The 19,803-nt window shown below is 36.5% G+C and overlaps 1 protein-coding gene, 2 long non-coding RNA genes and 1 pseudogene across 3 annotated transcripts; all 4 read right to left on the bottom strand.

The window, feature by feature from the left end:
• Nucleotides 1-1,377: 1,377 nt before the first annotated feature.
• Nucleotides 1,378-6,080, bottom strand: LOC120208829. The gene is made up of 3 exons (XR_005524347.1): nt 5,946-6,080; nt 2,515-2,518; nt 1,378-1,390 (listed from the first exon to the last, which is right to left on the bottom strand). It is a non-coding gene; the product is annotated as an uncharacterized LOC120208829 (long non-coding RNA).
• A 1,128-nt stretch (nt 6,081-7,208) lies between these two features.
• Nucleotides 7,209-7,827, bottom strand: LOC120208823. Its single transcript, XR_005524343.1, has 3 exons — nt 7,789-7,827; nt 7,361-7,700; nt 7,209-7,291 (listed from the first exon to the last, which is right to left on the bottom strand). It is a non-coding gene; the product is annotated as an uncharacterized LOC120208823 (long non-coding RNA).
• Nucleotides 7,828-8,571: 744 nt separating this feature from the next.
• LOC120208821 lies at nt 8,572-9,920 on the bottom strand (annotated as a pseudogene).
• A 3,956-nt stretch (nt 9,921-13,876) lies between these two features.
• On the bottom strand, nt 13,877-15,673 carry LOC120208822 (U-box domain-containing protein 45-like). The gene is made up of 2 exons (XM_039207988.1): nt 14,951-15,673; nt 13,877-14,815 (listed from the first exon to the last, which is right to left on the bottom strand). The coding sequence occupies exons 1-2, from the start codon at nt 15,571-15,573 to the stop codon at nt 14,086-14,088; spliced, it is 1,353 nt and encodes a 450-aa protein (XP_039063919.1). The 5' UTR covers nt 15,574-15,673; the 3' UTR covers nt 13,877-14,085.
• Between the last annotated feature and the right edge of the window lie 4,130 nt (nt 15,674-19,803).

The following is a 19,803-nucleotide window of genomic DNA, read 5'->3' on the forward strand; positions in this document are numbered from 1 at the left end:
TGTCACATTGACTTTTAAAAACGATTTCCTTTCAAAATAATCGAGCATTTTAATTTGTATTAAGAAAATACGACCATATATGGTTCACTTGTGCTTGTTATAAAATTTTGAGTTCAAAAATATGTATTCGTGAATAGTAAAAATACGGTATGAATAGTGAACAGTGAATAGTGCGATGAACAGTGGGGGTATCGATTCCCTGTAGCGGGGAATCGATTCTCCTTTAAGATACTGGAAAATTTTGTTCAAACTCGCGGTTACTGTTCATGCTACAGTAACTGCTACAGTATTTTCCGAAATTTACATATTAACTTATAAAAATTAACCTTTCATCATTATAAAAATTCCCATCTATGTTTCCAAATTTATTTAACAAAATAAATTGAATATTATTAATTACATATACTCATTAAAACATTACAAAACTTATTCGTATGACTTTTCAAAACCGATTAAAACTTATCAGATTTGATTATTTATTTACATGCCAACCACTATCGTTATTACAAAATACACATTATACATTTCTTTTCTGATCTGATCTATGGAAAGGAGAAACTGACCTGTTTTGAGTAACTTTATCAACCGTCATCTTCTCGTAACCTACGCGTGAAACAATCACACGCTAAGTCGTTGACTTAGTGAGGCATATAAATATATAAAAAACCATATAACATTTCATCACTAATTTCTTTATATACTATATCAGCATATAATATAAACTTCAAATCTCACTATTGCATAAATAATTACCAATCTCATATAACAAATACATTTCACTTAGGATGCACACAATATCACATATGAATCTTGTAAATACTTTCAATGTCTTTTATAGGCCCATGTACATTACTGAGAACTTAAGGTATGCGAGTACTGTGAGGTTGTGCACTATGCTGTCACCACAGCTCATATAAATTTGCACCGTAGTGCCACGTAGAATTTGTCCCGAAGGACCGCGTAGAAATGCACCGAAGTGCCACGTAGAATTGCACCGTAGTGCCATATATATGTCCTAAGGACCTCATATAAACTCCTTAAGAATCATATATATATGCTAAGGATCAAACATGTGTCTCACAAGACCTCATACATGCTCCAAAGAATACATATACGTCCGAAGGACCACGTAGAATTTGTCCCGAAGGACCGCGTAGACCCTCTACTCTTGGCATGCCAACTATACCTCTAGATCTCATGACACATATCATGGGCATTATTCTTTATATTATTTCATATATTCACATAAAAACATAATTCACTTACACGTAGAACATTTCCATGTGATTCACATTCACATGTTCATATAATCACGTAGTTTACTTTCATGTAATACATGTCACTTTTCATATGAATTCATATTCATATATCACATAGCTTATACTTTGTTCTTATGTCTTCTCATAGACATATATTATTTCTCACGTAGTCACATATATTCATATCATATTACCTATATTATTTCTCATGTATTCATGTAAACATGCATGTCTTATTTTGTTCACATATGTTCATATATACATCATATCCTTTCCTAAAGTTCACACTCTATTTCCCATATGGCATATCACATAAATCACATAGCACATATAAGCACATATCATTTCATATAATCAAGTATACATACCTTTTATGTCATTCACATCATTATAATCAATAATCCATACACAACAACTATTGAAAATAGACTTATCACAAGTCCAATTCCTTATAATCCTATAAACTAAAATGCACTCATAAGAATCATACCAATCATATAATTTTAGGAGTCCCTTCTTACATAGTAACTCCGTCACTGGCTCATCGCGAGCCAATGTTCCGATAGCATAAGTACAATTAAATTGCACTCACCTTAGCCTTGCTTGCTTTGATTCAATCCTAATCCTTTGATTATTCCAGAACTTGTTTAGGCTCAATATCTACATAAATATAACATTTCAAACGACTATCAGAAGCCTAAACCTTAATTGATGTTAATAACTTAAGCCGGTTTAATAAACTAAATTTTCATTTTTCATTTAGGGGGAATCGATCCCCCCACAGGGGGTATCGGTTCCCTTTGCATAATCTGGAAATTTTCGTTCCAACCCAGAAAATTACTGTTCATTACACGAAAATTCTCTATTTTCACTTCAATTCTTCATATTTCATCCCCTTCATATTCCTACCTCAAGTATACATACTTAAACTAATTTATATCTATTTATTTTATCTTAAACCTTAGAATTCTATTCTCCATATAGAATTCAATAATCATATCAAATTTTCCATATTATCCAAACTTAATTGTAACACTTATAACTTCTTATTCTCATAGATAGCAAGTCAAATTCAACCTCCAAAATCATTTAAACATTTCTATTCAAAATTTCACTTCAAAACACATTTTCCTTAATCTGTCATAACTCCTTTATCTTTTGAATTTAAGATAACTTAAGCTTTCCTTAAGCTTAATTATCATTTAATGATCAAACCTAACCTTTAATTCAACAAATAATCAACAAAATCGAAAACTCACCTTTGCCTAGTCTTCCATGGTTGGAAAGAAGAAGAAATGAAGAAGAAGATAAAATGCATTCATCTCACACGTTTTATCTCCTATTAAAGGGGATAAAATATCTTTAATGTCAATTGACCATTTTGCCCTTTAATTCATTGGATAATTACTAAAAACTTTCAAGAAATATCCTCAAATAAATCATTGAACTATTCAAGTATTCTACTTTTATCATCAAATTCTGAAATTTTACAATTTGGTCACTAACCCGTAGTTTGGGATGTTACAACTACACCGATCATAGGAGCGACCAATATTGAGTCAGAGTCTACCGGAGTTGCTTTGGATGAGAATTTTGGTAGACAATTTCTGCAGTTGATACAAGGAGCAGTCAGAGCTACTGGTGTTGTATCAGAGGTTCCTATTTCATAGACTTTGATTGCCAATGGAGTTAGAACTTTTGGGGGACCGATTGGTGGAGCTCCTACTGAAGCTGAGGATTGGCTCCAGGATACAGAGAGACGCATGGATCAGTTGAGTTTAGACTCAACTAAGAGATATCAGGATGATGTGGCGATATTAGATGGCAATGCCTACACTTGGTGGGAGTCAGTGACCAGTAGTGTTCCTACCGATCGTTTGACCTGAATTTCTTTAAGGATCGCTTTCGGAGTCGTTTTCTGGGAGAGCGCTATTTAGCTTAGAGACGTCAGCAGTTTCAAGACCTGGTTCAGGGAGACATGACTGTTTCTGAGTATGAGATCGAGTTCTTGAAGTTACTGAAGTATGGATTCAGTATGGTACCTACTGAGAGAGATCGATGTCGTAAATTTGCCCTTGGACTCAGATACGAGCTGCGTAGGCAAGTTGTAACCCATCAGGATGAGATATTTGATGTGCTGGTGGGCATAGCCAAAGATGCTGAAGAGGTGGAGGTTTTAGCTTCTGGTAGAGAGCGTGTTGAACAGGAATGATCTAAGAAATTTTCAGGCCCGATGGAGTCATCAGCACAGTCCGAGAAAAGGACTCGTACTTCAGTCCCTTAGAGAAGCAATACACGTTTCAGGCCTGCAACATCCTCACCGTTAGTTGGCAGTCGAGACGGTTCCTCGTCGTATTATCATGGGTTCCTCTGTGAGTTTTGTGGTAAACAACACACAAGAGAGTGTCGTAAGAAGATGGGTCTTTGCTATCAGTGTGGATCTAGTGGTCATTTTCAGAGGGATTGTCCTCAGCTAGCTTCGTTTGAGCAGACCGCTACTCAGACTCCTGTGCGTTCTCAGACTACAGTACATACTCCAATTAGAGATCGTAGCCAAGTAAAGGCTCGTGGTTCAGCGTCCAGGACTGACAGTAGAGCCCGACCTCAGCAAAATAGAGGGCCAACAGTTTCTGAGGCTAGACAACCAGCTTTGGTTTATGCCACTAGACGTCGGGATAACAGAGATGAGCTTGAGGTTATAGCAGGTACATTTACTATTTATTCTATCCCATACTTTGCATTACTGGACAATGGCTCCACTCACTCCTATGTATTGAGCTCGGTATCTCGAAACCTTCAGATTCCGATCGAGAACACTGAAAATACTGTTACAGTTACAAGTCCAGTAGGACAAGTGGTATTAGTGAATAAAGTATTTCGGCGTTGTCCTCTCGAGGTTCAGGGAGAAATTTTTCTCGCTGATCTTATGGAACTTCCTTTAGAGGAGTTCGATCTAATTCTTGGGATGGATTGGTTGAATAAACACAAGGTAAATCTGGATTGCGAATACAAGCGGGCTACTCTAAAGACTTCAGATGGTCGGACTGTGGTGTTAATTGGTGAACGGCGTGGCTATCTCTCCAATATAGTTTCAGCTATGGAAATTGATCGTATGATCCGGAAGGGGTATGCGACTTTTATTGCTTGTATTTTGAACACTAAAGGTTCATTGTCCACGATCGAAGAGATCCGTACAGTTAGCGAGTTTCCTGATGTCTTTCCAGAGGAGTTGCCTGGTTTACATCCTGATAGAGAGGTAGAGTTCGAGATAGAGACTTATCCGGGATCTGCACCTATTTCTATGGCACCTTATCGCATGGCTCCAAAATAACTTAAGGAGTTGAAGGTCCAATTGCAAGAATTATTCGATCGAGGATTTATTCGGCATAGTACTTCACCATGGGGAGCTCCAGTTCTGTTCGTGAAAAAAGAAGGATGGGTCGCTAAGATTATGTATTGACTATCGGAAGTTGAATCAGATGACGGTCAAGAATAAATATCCACTACCCAGGATTGATGACTTATTTGATCAGTTGCGAGGAGCTACTGTATTCTCTAAGACTGATCTTCGTTCGGGTTATTATCAATTGAAAGTTAAAGGATATGATGTTGCCAAGACGGCCATTCGCACTAGATATGGTCATTATGAATTCTTAGTGATGCCTTTTGGTTTGATGAATGCTCCTGCAGCTTTCATGGATTTGATGAATCGGGTGTTCCGACCATATTTGGATCAATTTGTGGTGGTCTTTATTGATGATATTCTAATATATTCTCATACTGAGGTAGAGCATGACGAGCATTTGAAAATCGTTCTGCGGACTTTGAGAGAGCATCGTCTAAATGCCGAACTAAGCAAGTGTGAATTTTGGCTTCAAGAAGTGTCGTTTCTGGGGCATATTATTTCTGCGCGAGGTATTCAGGTCGATCCAAGCAAGATCGAGGCTATTGTGAATTGGAAACGACCCAAGAATATCTCTGAAATCCGCAGTTTCTTGGGCTTGGCTGGTTATTATCAATGTTTTGTTGAGGGCTTCTCGATCATTGCTTCTCCTTTGACAAAGTTGTTTCCAATTCACAATAGCCTCGATCTAATTGATGCCTTTGACTGCGCTTCATACTTACGTGGTATGCATTATGTTAAGGAGGCTTTATTCTTGCATATTTGATGTGCCACCAAGAAAACAAATTCATAAGCATCTCTAAATTGATGCCTTCAGGGTAAAAATGCAGATGCATTGGCTCATTATTTTGGAGAAGATCCTGCACGTTGCCCATTTGAGCAAGGTGGTTGTTTGGTCTTAACAAGTCCAATTAATGTTTAACCCTGCATCATTTTAGGACCCAAAAGTTTATCAAGTCAACACTTCGTTACTTTTGATAATGGAAATATAATGGTTTTCTTTTATGGTACTAATATTTCTACTTATCCCCGAAAGCAATAATTTAACTGATGTTGTCCTAAATGATGGCTGTGACCCCTGCTTGATCTATAACCAATTGTTGTTTTCGCATCAGGATGCTATCAAGGTCACTTTGGATGCCTACAGTAAAGTTAATCTACTTTGGATATCATAGCTAGCATTTGTGCTAATATGTTCCCATCTTAAGTAATTTGTGCTTTCGGAAAACTATTAGCACCCTTGTGAATCTCAGCTGCAGTTTTATCTCTAGAGTGTATTTTACTCAGATTTATCACTTTCCCTTTTGTCTGCAACTTTTTCTATAGTCATGGCTACTCTGCTCAGCTTTTCGAGGATGTTTGTCAAAGCACATGAGGAAAACTGCAAGGGAACTTGAAAATGATAAGAAGAAAGCTAAGGAGGCAGAAAATGAGAAGCCAAAAAATTAGTACTTCCATTAAGGAGTCTGAAGCTCTCAGCACTTGATACAAGGTCCAATCGCGAGCACTGCTATTCAATGATGGATTCTACCGCTTAACCTGACATTCTGAATGTTTTGCTCAGTGGAGGGAAAACTCTTGGAAGCTTAGAGCACAAATGTATCGGAGAAGAACGCGTAGTCTAAGATGAGACTGCGAGAATGAGGAGTTGTAAATTTCAAATACATGCAGGTGGTGAATGGTGAGTCCAAATACTAATTTCAAATTGTAAGTTATTTAACTGCATTAATTCTTTAACATGTTTTCTGGTTTTGGAGCAGAACCGATGGATGAGGTTCATATTAGGTCCTCTCAAGCTACTTGTACGGTGCCAAAAAAGCTTTGTTGTAAAATATATAGGAACACAACTTTATATAATAGTTTTACTTTTGTTCTCCTTTTCAGTATATATATATATAAACATTGTGTAAAATTTTAGTCAAAAGGAATGCAAGTGTGAATACTTTTTAAGAATTGGTTGTAGATTATCATCGATACAAAATAATAGCATCTTCTCTTGTATGAAGTTGGGTCTCAACACTCAAGTGTACATATGGAGCTACCAACCTACGAAAAGCCAACTCATTTCTGGATTAGTATTCCTAATTTTAACAGTGATAATATATAACTCGGTATATAGCCTTTTGACTGTCATGGACCGGACTGACCAGCTGGCACGATACTGCTTAGGGTGGTTGAGAGTACCTTCCCAGTTGGCCAGGCTGTTCCACTGACTATATTAGATCACTCATCAGTATAAAGAAAATGAATTTCACAAAATGAAATGAGGCTTTGCCAACTCAATTGACGATGAACAAAACATATTCATTGAAAGTCTAGTGATGAAGTAACCGAATTATGTTGTCGGAAATAGGCGTAGTTAAAGTAACAAAATTGTTGTATGTCGGTAACTCAGACCAGAGTCCGGGTTTTATAATAACCTCTAGCATTTTAGTTTCTTTTCAAGTTAATGAGATTGATGGTTTAGGCAGTCCAGCAGTTCGGGAGCGGGCAACCGCGGCGGCTAAAGCATAAGGAAATTTAGTTGCCGAAGAAGACAATGATTGTCCTCCTGGTGATGTAGAACAAACATCATGATTGTGCTGTCCATATGTTGCCATCACAATTCATCCTCCACGCATCGCTGAACCTATAAACAAAGATCCCAAAACAAGTTCAAGAAACAAGCTCAGTTTGAGCATATAATTTTACTATATACCTTCTTTTTGACCGGACATCCAGGAGCCACAGAGCACTTGAAATAAGCTCGGGGTGAGGGTTTGTTTTTAGTAACTTTCTGGCCATATTTCCTCCATTGAAAACCATCTTTAACTATCTGAAAATCTAGCTGTTACACACAGTAATGCTAAGAAAAGTAGCTTGTCTCTAGGGTCCGTTTTCACAAAAACATGTGACGCCTTAGCAACTTGAGGCCTTGCTCCCTTGTTTGATTCTTGGACATAGGCTTCGTGAAGCACCTTATACTTGCTGCTCATTGCTTCTAACAATAATCTAAGCCTTTGGTTCTCTTTCTGCAAATTTTCCAACTCTGTTTCCACCTGCAAATTTTTCCTAAAATTTATCACAAAACTCTCTATAAGGAAGATGCATATCAAAGATGACAATATTCATAAAGTAATAATCAACCTTCCCTTTGTTAAAGTGTGGTGCATCCATGACAGTAGGTGAAATTAAAAGCAAAATCTTATTGATTTATATCAATGAAAACTAGAGTGGGTTCTGGAAATATTTTCCAAAGTGGAAAAGCGAATTGAGCCTTCCTTTCTAGTTTTCAAAGAGAATTTTTCAGTGTTTCATAATCATGGCCATAGGTATCTAATAAAGTGTATATGGGAATTGATAACGCAATGGGTATGACATCATGTGACTGAAGTAAGCACTTAGATCTTAATTAATTATTTGAATGCATCACTTTCTTGTTTTGTTTTTTTGCACCAACTTTGCTGGTTATGACTTATGAGGTCCATGGTGTTAGTGGACAGATGTAGACAAACTCGTGGACTTTGAGCTTTCCCGTCTTCGTTAATTTTCTCTTTTCTTTTCCGAGAAGAAAACGAGTGATGACCGATTAACACGAGTCATTTAAACGATGGCCCGTTGCCTTGAGGGAATCTCTATTTTGGCCCAAACCGGGAAAAGTAAGTATATATAGACAAGTTATCAGCTGGCAGCTGCGAAGTTTGAATATAAAGAAATTGATTGACAGAGTAGTACAAGTCCCTGTACTATATGTATCATTTCATTTCAGTCCCTATACTTCAAAAATGACATTTTAGTCTCTGTATGTTAATTTGTTCATTGAACGGCTTATGATTGGTATGTAATTGAGAAGGGAAGCTCTGATAATATCTGGACTGCAATAGAATATTCTTTTCACATTTTCAACTGAGCCAAGAAAAAAGAAGATACAAAAAACTATGACTTTCTTATCATATTTTGGTTTACAACTCGGCCTGAAATGGCTGCAGCAAGAGCTGCTGTGAAATGAGGGTCTCTAGTCAAAGAAGCAGCCATTTGATGAACTAAGAGTTGGTGGATAGCTGGTGCATCAATTAGTTGAGCTGGATTTTGGGTATCATCCCCCAATCCAGCTAGTTGCATCAAATCAAGAGTGACCCTAGGAGCTGAAGCTTTGGTTTGGGCAGATGCTGAACCCCTGTTGCTGCTGGGGCTTAATGATCCTTGTTCTGCCAGAGCATTATGGTCGTGGTTGTGCGCTCCTTCATATGTAGCCACTAATACCGATGGGTCTTCAGCACTTCTTTGCACCTGGAAACCAATACCGAAAACAACAATCAGAAACAAATATTGTTTCTAGACCTATCAATTCTGACCCATAAGATCAGCCTGAATTCAAATACCCGATACAATCAGGAGCAAGACTCACCTTTGTCTTAACTGGACAAGTTGAGGCAAAGGAGCACCTGAAATATGCTCTCGGACAGGGGTTATCTCTTGTGACCTTTTGACCATATTTCCTCCACTGATATCCATCCCTCACAATCTGTAAACATCCATCATTAGAAGATTCAATCTGGGAAGAAATATTGAACAGCGGGGAACCTACCAGGCTGGTATCCGAGGGATTTGTGGGGACTAGAACCCTTGATATCTTGGGTTTAACACACTCCTTGGGCTTTTTGCTCCACTCTTCATGGCTAGAGCTGCTCTCACTGAATCCAATCACGTGGTTCGTGTAATCCTCGCACTCTGATTTTCTCTTCTTTGATGGAGCTTCATTTTCAGAGGTCTTGCTCTTTACTTGATTGAATTGGTGCTGCAAAGCGTATTATTGTTCGCATAAAACTGTTAGCATCTCGGTTAGCCTCTTGTTCTCGGCGCTCACCCTATTCAATTCCTCCACCAAAACTCCACTCTGTTTTAAAGATAACATTCACATGAGTGTTTACACACTTGTATTTGTCAAATACAATTAACTTGCCTTGAAGTTGAAACTGGCCTCATCTTTAACCGGAACCTTAACACCAGAGTCGGCCACATCTCCCTCGAATTCTCGTTTCTGGTTTAAAAAAAAAGTTTCAACTTTTGTAAGTCCAAGTCCAGCACTACAATAAAAAACAAGCTTTGGAGGAAGGAAAGCCAGACTCACCATAGCTTTATTGTTGCGAGATTGGCAAGGATTGATGTTAAGATCCAAAGTAGTATCCACCCAAGCCGAGTCCATAACTGGAAAATCGGAGTATAGAAGAAGCAAAAGCAAAGAGGAGAGAATAATAAAACCCAGGAATAGGGAAATAAAATATATAGACTCGAGAGAGAGAGAGAGAGAGATGTTTCAAAGGAAAGTTGGTGGAAGATGATGAGGATGAATTGAGCTAAAAGGTTTGCAAACATAGATAGATAGATCCCACTATCCCTCGAGTTGGCTGTTAGTGTCAGCTAAAACATTGAAATTTGAAAGTCAATTCCTAATCAGATGATTGCAATTTGCATTACCTTTTTGAACTTCAACACTAAAACCATAAGCTTCGCCTTCTTGACCTCAACTTTCTGCCTTCCACCTTCTTTCCTTTTTAATTTCCCGAGCTTTAATATTAACTACAGTAAAAGTAATTAATAATATACATGGGATGGCACGTGCTGACGTCGTTTTATTTGACACACATTGTATTTTTGTATTGATCTAGGTAAATACAAGGCGATAAACTAGCTAGAAAGGATATTTGTAGTGATATAGTAGAATATATTAAGAGACTAGACGTAGGAAGAAAGAATAGTTAAATTATGTTTCAATTTCTTGGTCTTGGTCTGGTTAAATTGACCCCCAAGATGGCAGGCTCAAAGCTTAATTCCAAATCACCTATCCACATGGTTTGAATCTAACTATGTTTTGAGATTAACTCGCATTGGATAATCCAAAATTTGGTTCTAATTAACCCCCATAATTTGACTACCAATACTCGATTGAAACCCCATGTGAAGTGAAGTGAAGCAGCTGCACCTCTTTTTAATCTCCAATTTCCTTCATCAAAAGTAGGATTCAATGTCAAATGGTTTTGGCCAGAGAAACATTATAAAGACGCAGAGCCAAATGGCAATGAAGCATTGGCTTAATGGCAAGGTTGAGTACTTGAATAATTTTGGCTTGAACTCATACTATGTAAATCATATATAGGTTATCTAATTGAATTATACATTTCAGTTGAATATTCACCATATGCATATCTTATTCAACTTTGAATATATTTCTACTATAAATTTAATATGGTAATAGTTAATTCTAATGATAACGATGAGTCGGGGTGTTCATATTGGGATTCAAACATGTACGAAACCACCGCCGGAGACCAGCTTACTGCAAAACGATGTCTTGGAAGTTAATAGCATCTAAAACTTCAACAAAAGAGGTGGAGCAACACAAAAATTAGACCAAAGGAAAAGTAGTGTGAACAAGTAGGTTATTTGGGCGGCTAGAAATCCGGAATGCGGCCGAAGATGTGATGTTTATTCCTACCAAAGAGTCTAAATTTATAATTTCTTCATACTATATTAGCAAACCCTGTTATTGTCGCTCACCTACTCTCTCTCTCTATGTTTACTGTTTGTTAGTATAGCTCGAAGATTGATAGGGAGACCAAATGCTTTTCTGGGTTGAAAAATCGACTATTAAATGACTTCAACTACTGCTTAGAAACTTAAAAGGACAACATCACGTCATTGTTTGCGCATTCTCCTTCCAAAACATCTTAAGCGATCGTGTAATTACCATCTGTACTTCAAATTTTTTTCTTGCAATTCCATCAATGTGTCTTTTCTTGACTAGCTTTTGAAAGTGTCAAACACGAACTCGTGCTTTGAATTGGACGTCTTAAGCTTAAAAATATTTCTCAAGTATAAAAAATTTAAATAATATCAAAATTTCAACCGTTTGATATTGTACGTTCATATTATTATTATTTTTTGTGCTTGAACTGAATAACGATATTACTTCTTTCCAGCCTCACGTGCGTTTGTGTGACACCTATCTCACGTAAATATCACCACTTAATTGTTTCTTAGGGTTAGTGGGAGACTTGGTTTGTTTAATATATATGTTTTTATGATTAGGGTATCATCAACGTGTTTTGTTAGTGTATAATTTAATCCAATATTTTGGAGAATGTATTTTCAGTCTTAAAGTACAAAGAGTGGGTAGTTTGCTAATGCATTGAGAAAAACGCCTATGGATTAATTAATTAATTAGTACATTATAATATTGTTGAGTCCAGAGGAGTTTACGGGGTTGACTTGGAGTCCTGGGGTTCTCGTTTTGGTTATCTAGGTTATGTAATAGAAAAGGTGTAACATCTCAAATTCTGAAATAGTGGTTTTGGGTCGGTTTTTAGATTTTTGGTAAAAATAATAATTTGGTATTTTTGAAATAATAAATAATTTTGAAGTGGTTGAATTGGTTTAACTGCTTTGAAGTTATTAATTTTTATTTTTGGAAATTAGTATTTTAATTGTAATGGTGACTAAATTGATTAATTTTAAAGTTGTGATTTTAGAGACTAAAATGTAAAGATCGCAAAATTGAAAATCTATGAAGCCTATTTTACCAAGGGTTATGATTAGTGTTTTTCCTTCTAAACTAACCGTTGTTGGAAGTCTTGACGATTGTCGGAGTCGGAGCAGCCGTTGTTGCTACCCACTTTCTGAACACATTTATGAATGTAACGATTTCATTCGTTTTGAACTTTGAGATTTTTCGAATCCGTTTTTACGGATAACGAAATGTAACGAATGTGTGCACGTTAGAGGACACAAGTTCGATTCCCTTAACAAAAATCTTCAAATAGTTTTCAATATATCTCAAAACACGACTAAAATAAAGATAGATCATGTAACAATGAATCAGCGACAAGTAAAATGATTTAAGAATATCTCGAAACATGAAAGAAATAGAGCTTGACCGCGATCAGCACCGTCGGCTTGCCACTATCTAGTCATGGGGATGCACATGTTTTATCATGCATATTTATTGCTACCAACATACATACAAGCAATTATTGTATTACACTATCAGTTACGGATGGACCTAGACGGTACGGATGGGGGCGATCGCCCCCATAAAAATCTTAAATTATCATATATTTTAATTTTTTATGTATTTTCTATTAAAAAAAATTATCCCCTAAAATTTTATAAATTCAAGAAGTTTACTCTCTAACGTAAAATCATAGATTCGTCTTGCTACTTGCCCCCCACAACCCACAAGCAAGGGTTGAAATAAAAACAATTTATGTGAAGCAGCCCCCACAGTATCAAATTATTATCTTCTTACCGTTATGCTTACAGAAAAGCTGTAGAATATATATTATTTTTGAAACACCAGATTTATTATTTGATTAATTCATATATTTATTTAATATCATCATTAGAACACTACAGCAGCTCTGTGACCACGTGAATTTCACATTTCCCTTCAGAACATATACCACAAAGCCCGAGTCGACAACAGTGAGCCGACCATTGTAACCCATAACTCGGATTCTTCTTCCTGCTGTCCTTATTTGGCATGTTGCTTGCTAAAACCCTCTCCATCTGTAATTTCAATTATATAATGTAACACACACACTTAGTAACCAAAGTCAATGGAGGAAGATAAATTATACAAAATTAATACAGAACAAGTCCAAAAAAAGTTGGAATTCCACTATGTAAATCTAGAGATTCTTAATGAAATGATCGAAATGTTGTAATTAAAAAAATGACCATATAGAAATTATAGCCAATGGCCCTTGTTTGTATGCAGAGGAAAATGACCCACACCTGCTTTCTTGACAGCTGCCTCTGCTGAAAACATATAAATAAATGGTAGAGTTGTAGGGACAAGTGCCAAGGCCATATAAGGCATCAGACAAAATAGTACCGTTGGATTTGAAAGTAAATGACTCATTGGTTGTAGGGAGATAGAGACCTATATAGACATAACATTAATATATTAGGCATTGACAAGCATAAATGCAGATCAGACTGTGATGCATTTGAAGGTTTGATCACACCCCAAAATGTCAAATGAAGTAGCAATCTTCTACCATGCTGATTATGGAAGTACAATGATAGAATATTGACAACGGCTATGTATATATCATACATTGACAAAAGCTACAGAAAAGGGTTAAAAGAAAAGGCAAAATGGGATTGAAGAACAAAAGAGTAACTAACTACCAAAGCTCTTACATCTCTCTATTGGATGGAAATCTCAATGGCTAATTCATATTTGGGTCAAAAGGGTAAGTTCTTTGAAGTTGAGCTTGTTGTGAGGGACTTGAGATGTTCTGATGGAACAAAGTCTTGTGGCAAATTGGCTCTATTGACAATTCTCTTCATATTATTCTGCAAACTTTGTTGGACCATTTGTTTAACAGCTTTCTTCTCCTCACTCATCACCCCTTCTTCAAACGCAAAGCACTCTTTTCCTTATTGATTCGTCGATGACGACGAATACCCGTAAATAGGAGCGGACACAGCTGCACTTGAATTCCAGCTGAAATTATCCGAAACTTGCTTCCTTTTATCCACTCTCAAAACCTCTAGAATCCTGGAAGCTCTCCTTTTTGCTAACGTGCTACCTAAAAGTGTAAGTTCAAGTACTGATGACACAATGCCTGCTTCAATCATGGCCTGTCTGTCTCCATATGCTTTATGTGCCATTACCATGAGAACGTATGATGCTTTTTCTGGACACCCTGGGGAGTCGGTCCAATTCAGCACATCAACCAAAATTGGGAATGCTTCTGGGGCAACACTAATGCTTTTTCTACCTTCTGGAGTGGACACCACATTGCTAAATATCGCAACTATTCTTTCACTAACTTCCATGTCCCCCAAGGTATTCATTAGAAAGGGTATCAAATCAGCTTCCAAAATAAAGGAAATGTTTGATGGGGAGATTGATAGATTGTAAAGTGCTATAAGAGCATCATGTCTTGCTTGAGACCCAGTTCTCTTATCCAAAATCTTAAGGGTTCTTAACAAGAAAGGGATAGCCCCTGAAGATCCAACGATAGGCTTATTCGAATCCAAGGTGCTTAGGCCAAGGAAATTTATTATTATGCCATCTGAGATTGATTGACTTGGCTTGTTAGGGGGTTCAATAAGCTTTAGCATCTTATGCACTGCCCCTGCTTTAACAATGGCTGCTTTGTTCCTACAATGAAAAGGGGGTTTCAAAGAATAGATCAACAACATCAGTAATGTTAGAAGAAAATAAAAACATTTTTTTAAAACACGCACACACAAAAGAGATTACTTAGTTTAAAAGAGGGAAATTTGAGAAACTCACGGGTCATTTCCGATTCCTATATTAAGCAAAGCATAAAGAGCAGCGACCTGTGAATCAGAATCCTCAAAATCAAGCATCGCAACCAATGGGGGAATAGTTCCTAGCATAGCCAATGTTACTCTGGTTTCTGGATCTTCTTTAGTGAGCAACCTTACTCTACTGGCAGCTACTCTCTTGTTTTCTTCGTTTTCCACTTGCAAATCCTTAACCAATCGCTTCAACTCCTCCAAAGCTTGAACCTTCTTCGTGGTCTCAGCATCGCTTTTGGCTTCAGCTAAGTTCAAGAGATCAACGAGCTTCTCGGGTTTAACATTGTTGACAGCTTTTTTCACTACTTTGAAATCTGTGTTTTTGGGTTCGTTGTATTCTTTCAAGACCGACCTTATTGTGATGGTGGTAGGAGGAGACTTAGGCTTAGGCTGAGGGGCGGCCTCATTGAGCATTTCCTGCATGAGCTGATGACGATGGCGAGAACTGGCGCCACATCTTACAGCGTTCAAGATTTTCCTACGGAGCGAAGAGTCGGAGAAGGCATTACATAGTCGGAAGTGGGTAACAGCAGAGGTGGTGGAATGACGGTCGAGGACTAAGGATCCGATGTCGTTTCGGTGATACTTGGCCATTCTTTCAGTGAAGGAAGAGAGAGAGAGAGAGAGATGGAAATTTCACATTAGCAAAAGAGCAAAGAATGAAGCATTGGCTTTGAGAGAAGAAAGAGTTTATTCTTCTTATTTAGATTCATTACTAATAATTTATTCACTTCTTTCTAGAGAAGAAGTGAGATGAGAGGAGTCGAGAATTCAGACTGATCAAGTGGATGAATTTTATTTATTTATCTGATAAATTACCCTACTAATTCTTCGACTATTCATTTCCTTTTTACTTAGTTCTAGTTGAGTACATATAGAATAGGAAAATATAGGCTAAGAGACAAAATTAGAATCAAATATTATGAGAGACAATGTACATAAATTTAAATAATAAGCACAAACTAAGCGAATTTGATAGTAAAAATATTATAATTAATTTAAGAAGTGTTAAATTCGGGCACCAAGAATGTAAGAAGTATTAACGTTTAATGTCAAATAATTGAGAGTTAATTTAAAGGTATAAATACCTAAAATGCCTAAATCCATCCTATGCCGAAACTTCAAGGTAATCGATAATGAGTAAGAAGGTGGGTAGGAAGGAGTGGCTTATAAGAGACACAAAATGAAGTAATCAATAATGGGTAAGATGGTGTGGCTTATAAGAGACACAAAATATAGGCGGATTAAAGTTAGAATAATTATATACAAGTGAAAACAGGGCTTTGTTTTTCACTTTTGTTTTTCTTTTTTGGTTACAAACATGAACCGAGAGTTAGAGATGGGCAACGTGCAAAAGGACACTTCGATTTGTGATCAACGATAACGGGCGACGTCACGGCCAGTAATGTCCTCTCGTCTCATCTCACCCGTTGAATAAGCTTCCTCTAGGTTCCACTTTAAGGAAGCACCAAGGTGCCCACAACTTGTGATCACCCTAGCGAATGATTGATCGATTATGTATGTTCACTACGGGAAGGGCTGGAAACATACGTACACTAAATAATAGGTTTATGAAAGATTTTCTTACGTGTTTTCATCTGGGTCGATCTAGGTATATGTTTTTTATATACATTTTGTTAACAGATTTAACTGTAAAACATTATGTAGTCTAAATTGTTACGAGAAGATGGTGAACCCATAAGTCGAGGAGGAAACAAGAAAACGGAATGATGGTGGCATTGGGCCCAACATGTTCCTACAAGACACGTACAATTCAAATGAACTTTTAAAAATAAACTTTAATTATATATATATATCCAAATATTTATCCCTTCAAACTAACTTTAAATAAATTATTTTTGTATGTGGATTGTATATTTTGAACTTAAAATAAATTATTTATCCATATATGTATTTCCAATGCCCCATAATCAAACATAAAACAAAAGGAAAAAGCATTTGCAATAATTAGAAGGCTTCAACTATAGAAATCAATTAAGCAATATTTTCTTGTGCAAATCAGTAAGCTTTAAAGAACTTTCTCTAATAACTTCCAACCTAAGTCAAGATCATAAAAGAACACTGGTGGCCTTCCCAAGGCCAATGATACCTTTTATGTAGAACTCAGAAAGGGAAAACAAAAAGAAAAAAAAGGGACAAAAGTTAATGGTACCTTTTATACAATTCCCCAAAGGTTCCACCCCAAAGACGTTTCCTAAACAAGCCTTCAGCACACTGGTGACCTTCCCATAGCTCGAGCCCACCGGTCACAATCCCAGGGACAAACACCACGGGATGATTCACCGTCAAGCCCTCTTTCCTCAACTTAACACCTGGTGGGTCGGTCAACGGCCCATTTATCTCCTCCGTCACGTATTGAGGGATCGAAGCGGGCATTGTGTTGTACAACAATAACAAGAGCCACCACATTGAACACACAAAACCAATGAACCAGCAACAATTGTCCCAGCACGACCATTTCTGAGAAGTATTCATTTCTTTCCTGGGACTCGAGAACAATCCTTTCTTCTCGTCCTCGTCTTCGATTCTGGATCCTACAAAGTTCGAGGACATTGACGAATCCGTTCCTTTCCTCCGCCGCCGCAAAAACGACATTGTATTTAAAATTCCAAAGAGATAAAATACTACTATTATCAATAAATTCTATGTAGTTTGGCTAATAATGATCCTGATTCGGAACCTCCCTCCTTAAAAATGATCCTTTTTATTCTCCTCCCAAGTTGACACCGGCGATGGTAAAGATAACAACAGCCGCCGACGGAGTTACAAGTGGAAGCACGTGATTGGATATTGTTTATAAGGTTCCACTAAACACTTTTTTTTATTACTCCCAGATTCCTCCAACTGCGGGTCCCAATCTTAATTTTATTTTTTCTGCTAGCGGTATCGGGAGCCGCTTGATTGACGATTGATCCCACAGATGTCAGACGATCGGACGGCGGTGTGAAGGTGGCGACACAAACCGGTGGATTTCAACGGTGATTTGTTAATGGTGATTTGTTTTCCAGCTCGTGAAGAGGCGAATTTGGAATGATGCTGGTTTGTAGATAAACATGAATTAGTACAAATATTTTCAACTTTCGTTGTTGTCCCTCCTTTGACCGATTGACAAATTGTTTATAAATTAAAGAATTTTATTACAGAGATTTTGATAATATTAATACGCAATTAGGGACGGACTTAGACGATGTAGATGAGGCGATCATCTTTTAAATTTTAAAATTATCGTATATTTTTAGATTTTATTTATTTTTTATTAAAAAATTATTTTCGACTCTTAAAATTTTATAAATTTAAATATATCTCTTAATATATGTATATCATGTACACAACGATGTTTGATTGAAACTACCCTCAACACCACCAAGGCACGAGTTTCATGAGAATTATTAAACTATTCATTTGTTTATCAATGCATTAGGATCAATAATTGTAACGAAACAAATTATTGGTCTAAATCTTTATTAGTTTCTTTATCATGAATAAATCGTGGGTTTAATTCACATATTATAATTAAATTAATCTTATTTATTTATTCTCTAAATTCTAAAATTCAATAGAATGATATAGTGATAATATAAATTATGGGTTTATTTCATGTATTATAAATTACAAAACACTCCTTTAAAAATTATTTTATGTAATATAACTACAACCGTATACAGTATGACACATGTATGTATACACGTATATGTATATGTATAAAAACACTCCTTTATCCCTGCTGTGCTTCTTGTTTCTCGAGTTGCATGGTGCCTGTGGCTTAATGTGTTTAGTTTTGTTGTTTTATACTGTTTTTTTTCTTCAGATTTTGTATTTTGTTGAGAAATGAATAAGGTTTATTACAAAATAAGTGTCCAAACTATAATATTTTTATAAAATGTGTATAAACTATTTTTTGAATGCTCCCGGTGTCCAACGTTACCACTTTAGGTGCTCGGGCAGTGAACGACGTTTATTTCTTCTGTCAAGTGACACATGTCACAATCTAATAATTTTGAAATTTATTTTTAAAAAATATTAACATATTTATAAAAAAAATCATAATTTCTCTTAAATTATAAAAAAGCCCCAGATCTCTAAAAACCCCAAATCCTAATCTTAGTCTATCGCCACCGATATAGTCCTTGTCACATTCTCAATCATGTGTTGTCGTAGTTACCACCGATTGACCGTCGGAATCGTGTGGGATCACAATTTTCATCCAAGGGTTTGTGAGGTATAAAACGTCGATTCGTCGTCGACAAAAAAATATTAAAATATTTTTGACAAAATTTTTTTTATTAAATAATATTTAAAATCATATATTAAAGTTTTTGTATTAATTTTTTTTTTCAAAATAACTTTAAAATCAAAATGAAAAAGAAGAAATGAAATTAATCAAACTGAATTCATAGATAATCGATTAAAATATTAAATTTTATTCATAAATAAAAGAGATAATTTTGAAAAAAAATAAATCAAAAAACCCTCAACCTTAAAACCTAAATCCCGAACCCCGAACCCCGAACACCGAACAGTAAGCCTGAACCAAAAAGCCCGCCCACCACCCTTATTATCTTTCTGCGCACTTAAAAGATTTTAGAGCAGCCCCAAGCCCACCCAAACTTGCTGCTGCCACAAAACATGGCCCAAAGGCCTATATTTTATATTATTGGCTTTTTAGTTTATAAACCATTCTCTTTCTCCTTTTATAAGGGATGTGGGATTTTCTCTTCACATGGAAAACTAACGCAGAAGAACCGTAATTCCAGTGCAGTATTCCCTTTCTCTTCCACTCTCCAATCCCCAACTCTTATTTCC

The sequence above is a fragment of the Hibiscus syriacus genome, unplaced genomic scaffold, assembly GCF_006381635.1.
Source record: "Hibiscus syriacus cultivar Baekdansim isolate YM2019G1 unplaced genomic scaffold, ASM638163v2 tig00017725_pilon, whole genome shotgun sequence".
Taxonomy (NCBI): Eukaryota; Viridiplantae; Streptophyta; class Magnoliopsida; order Malvales; family Malvaceae; genus Hibiscus; species Hibiscus syriacus.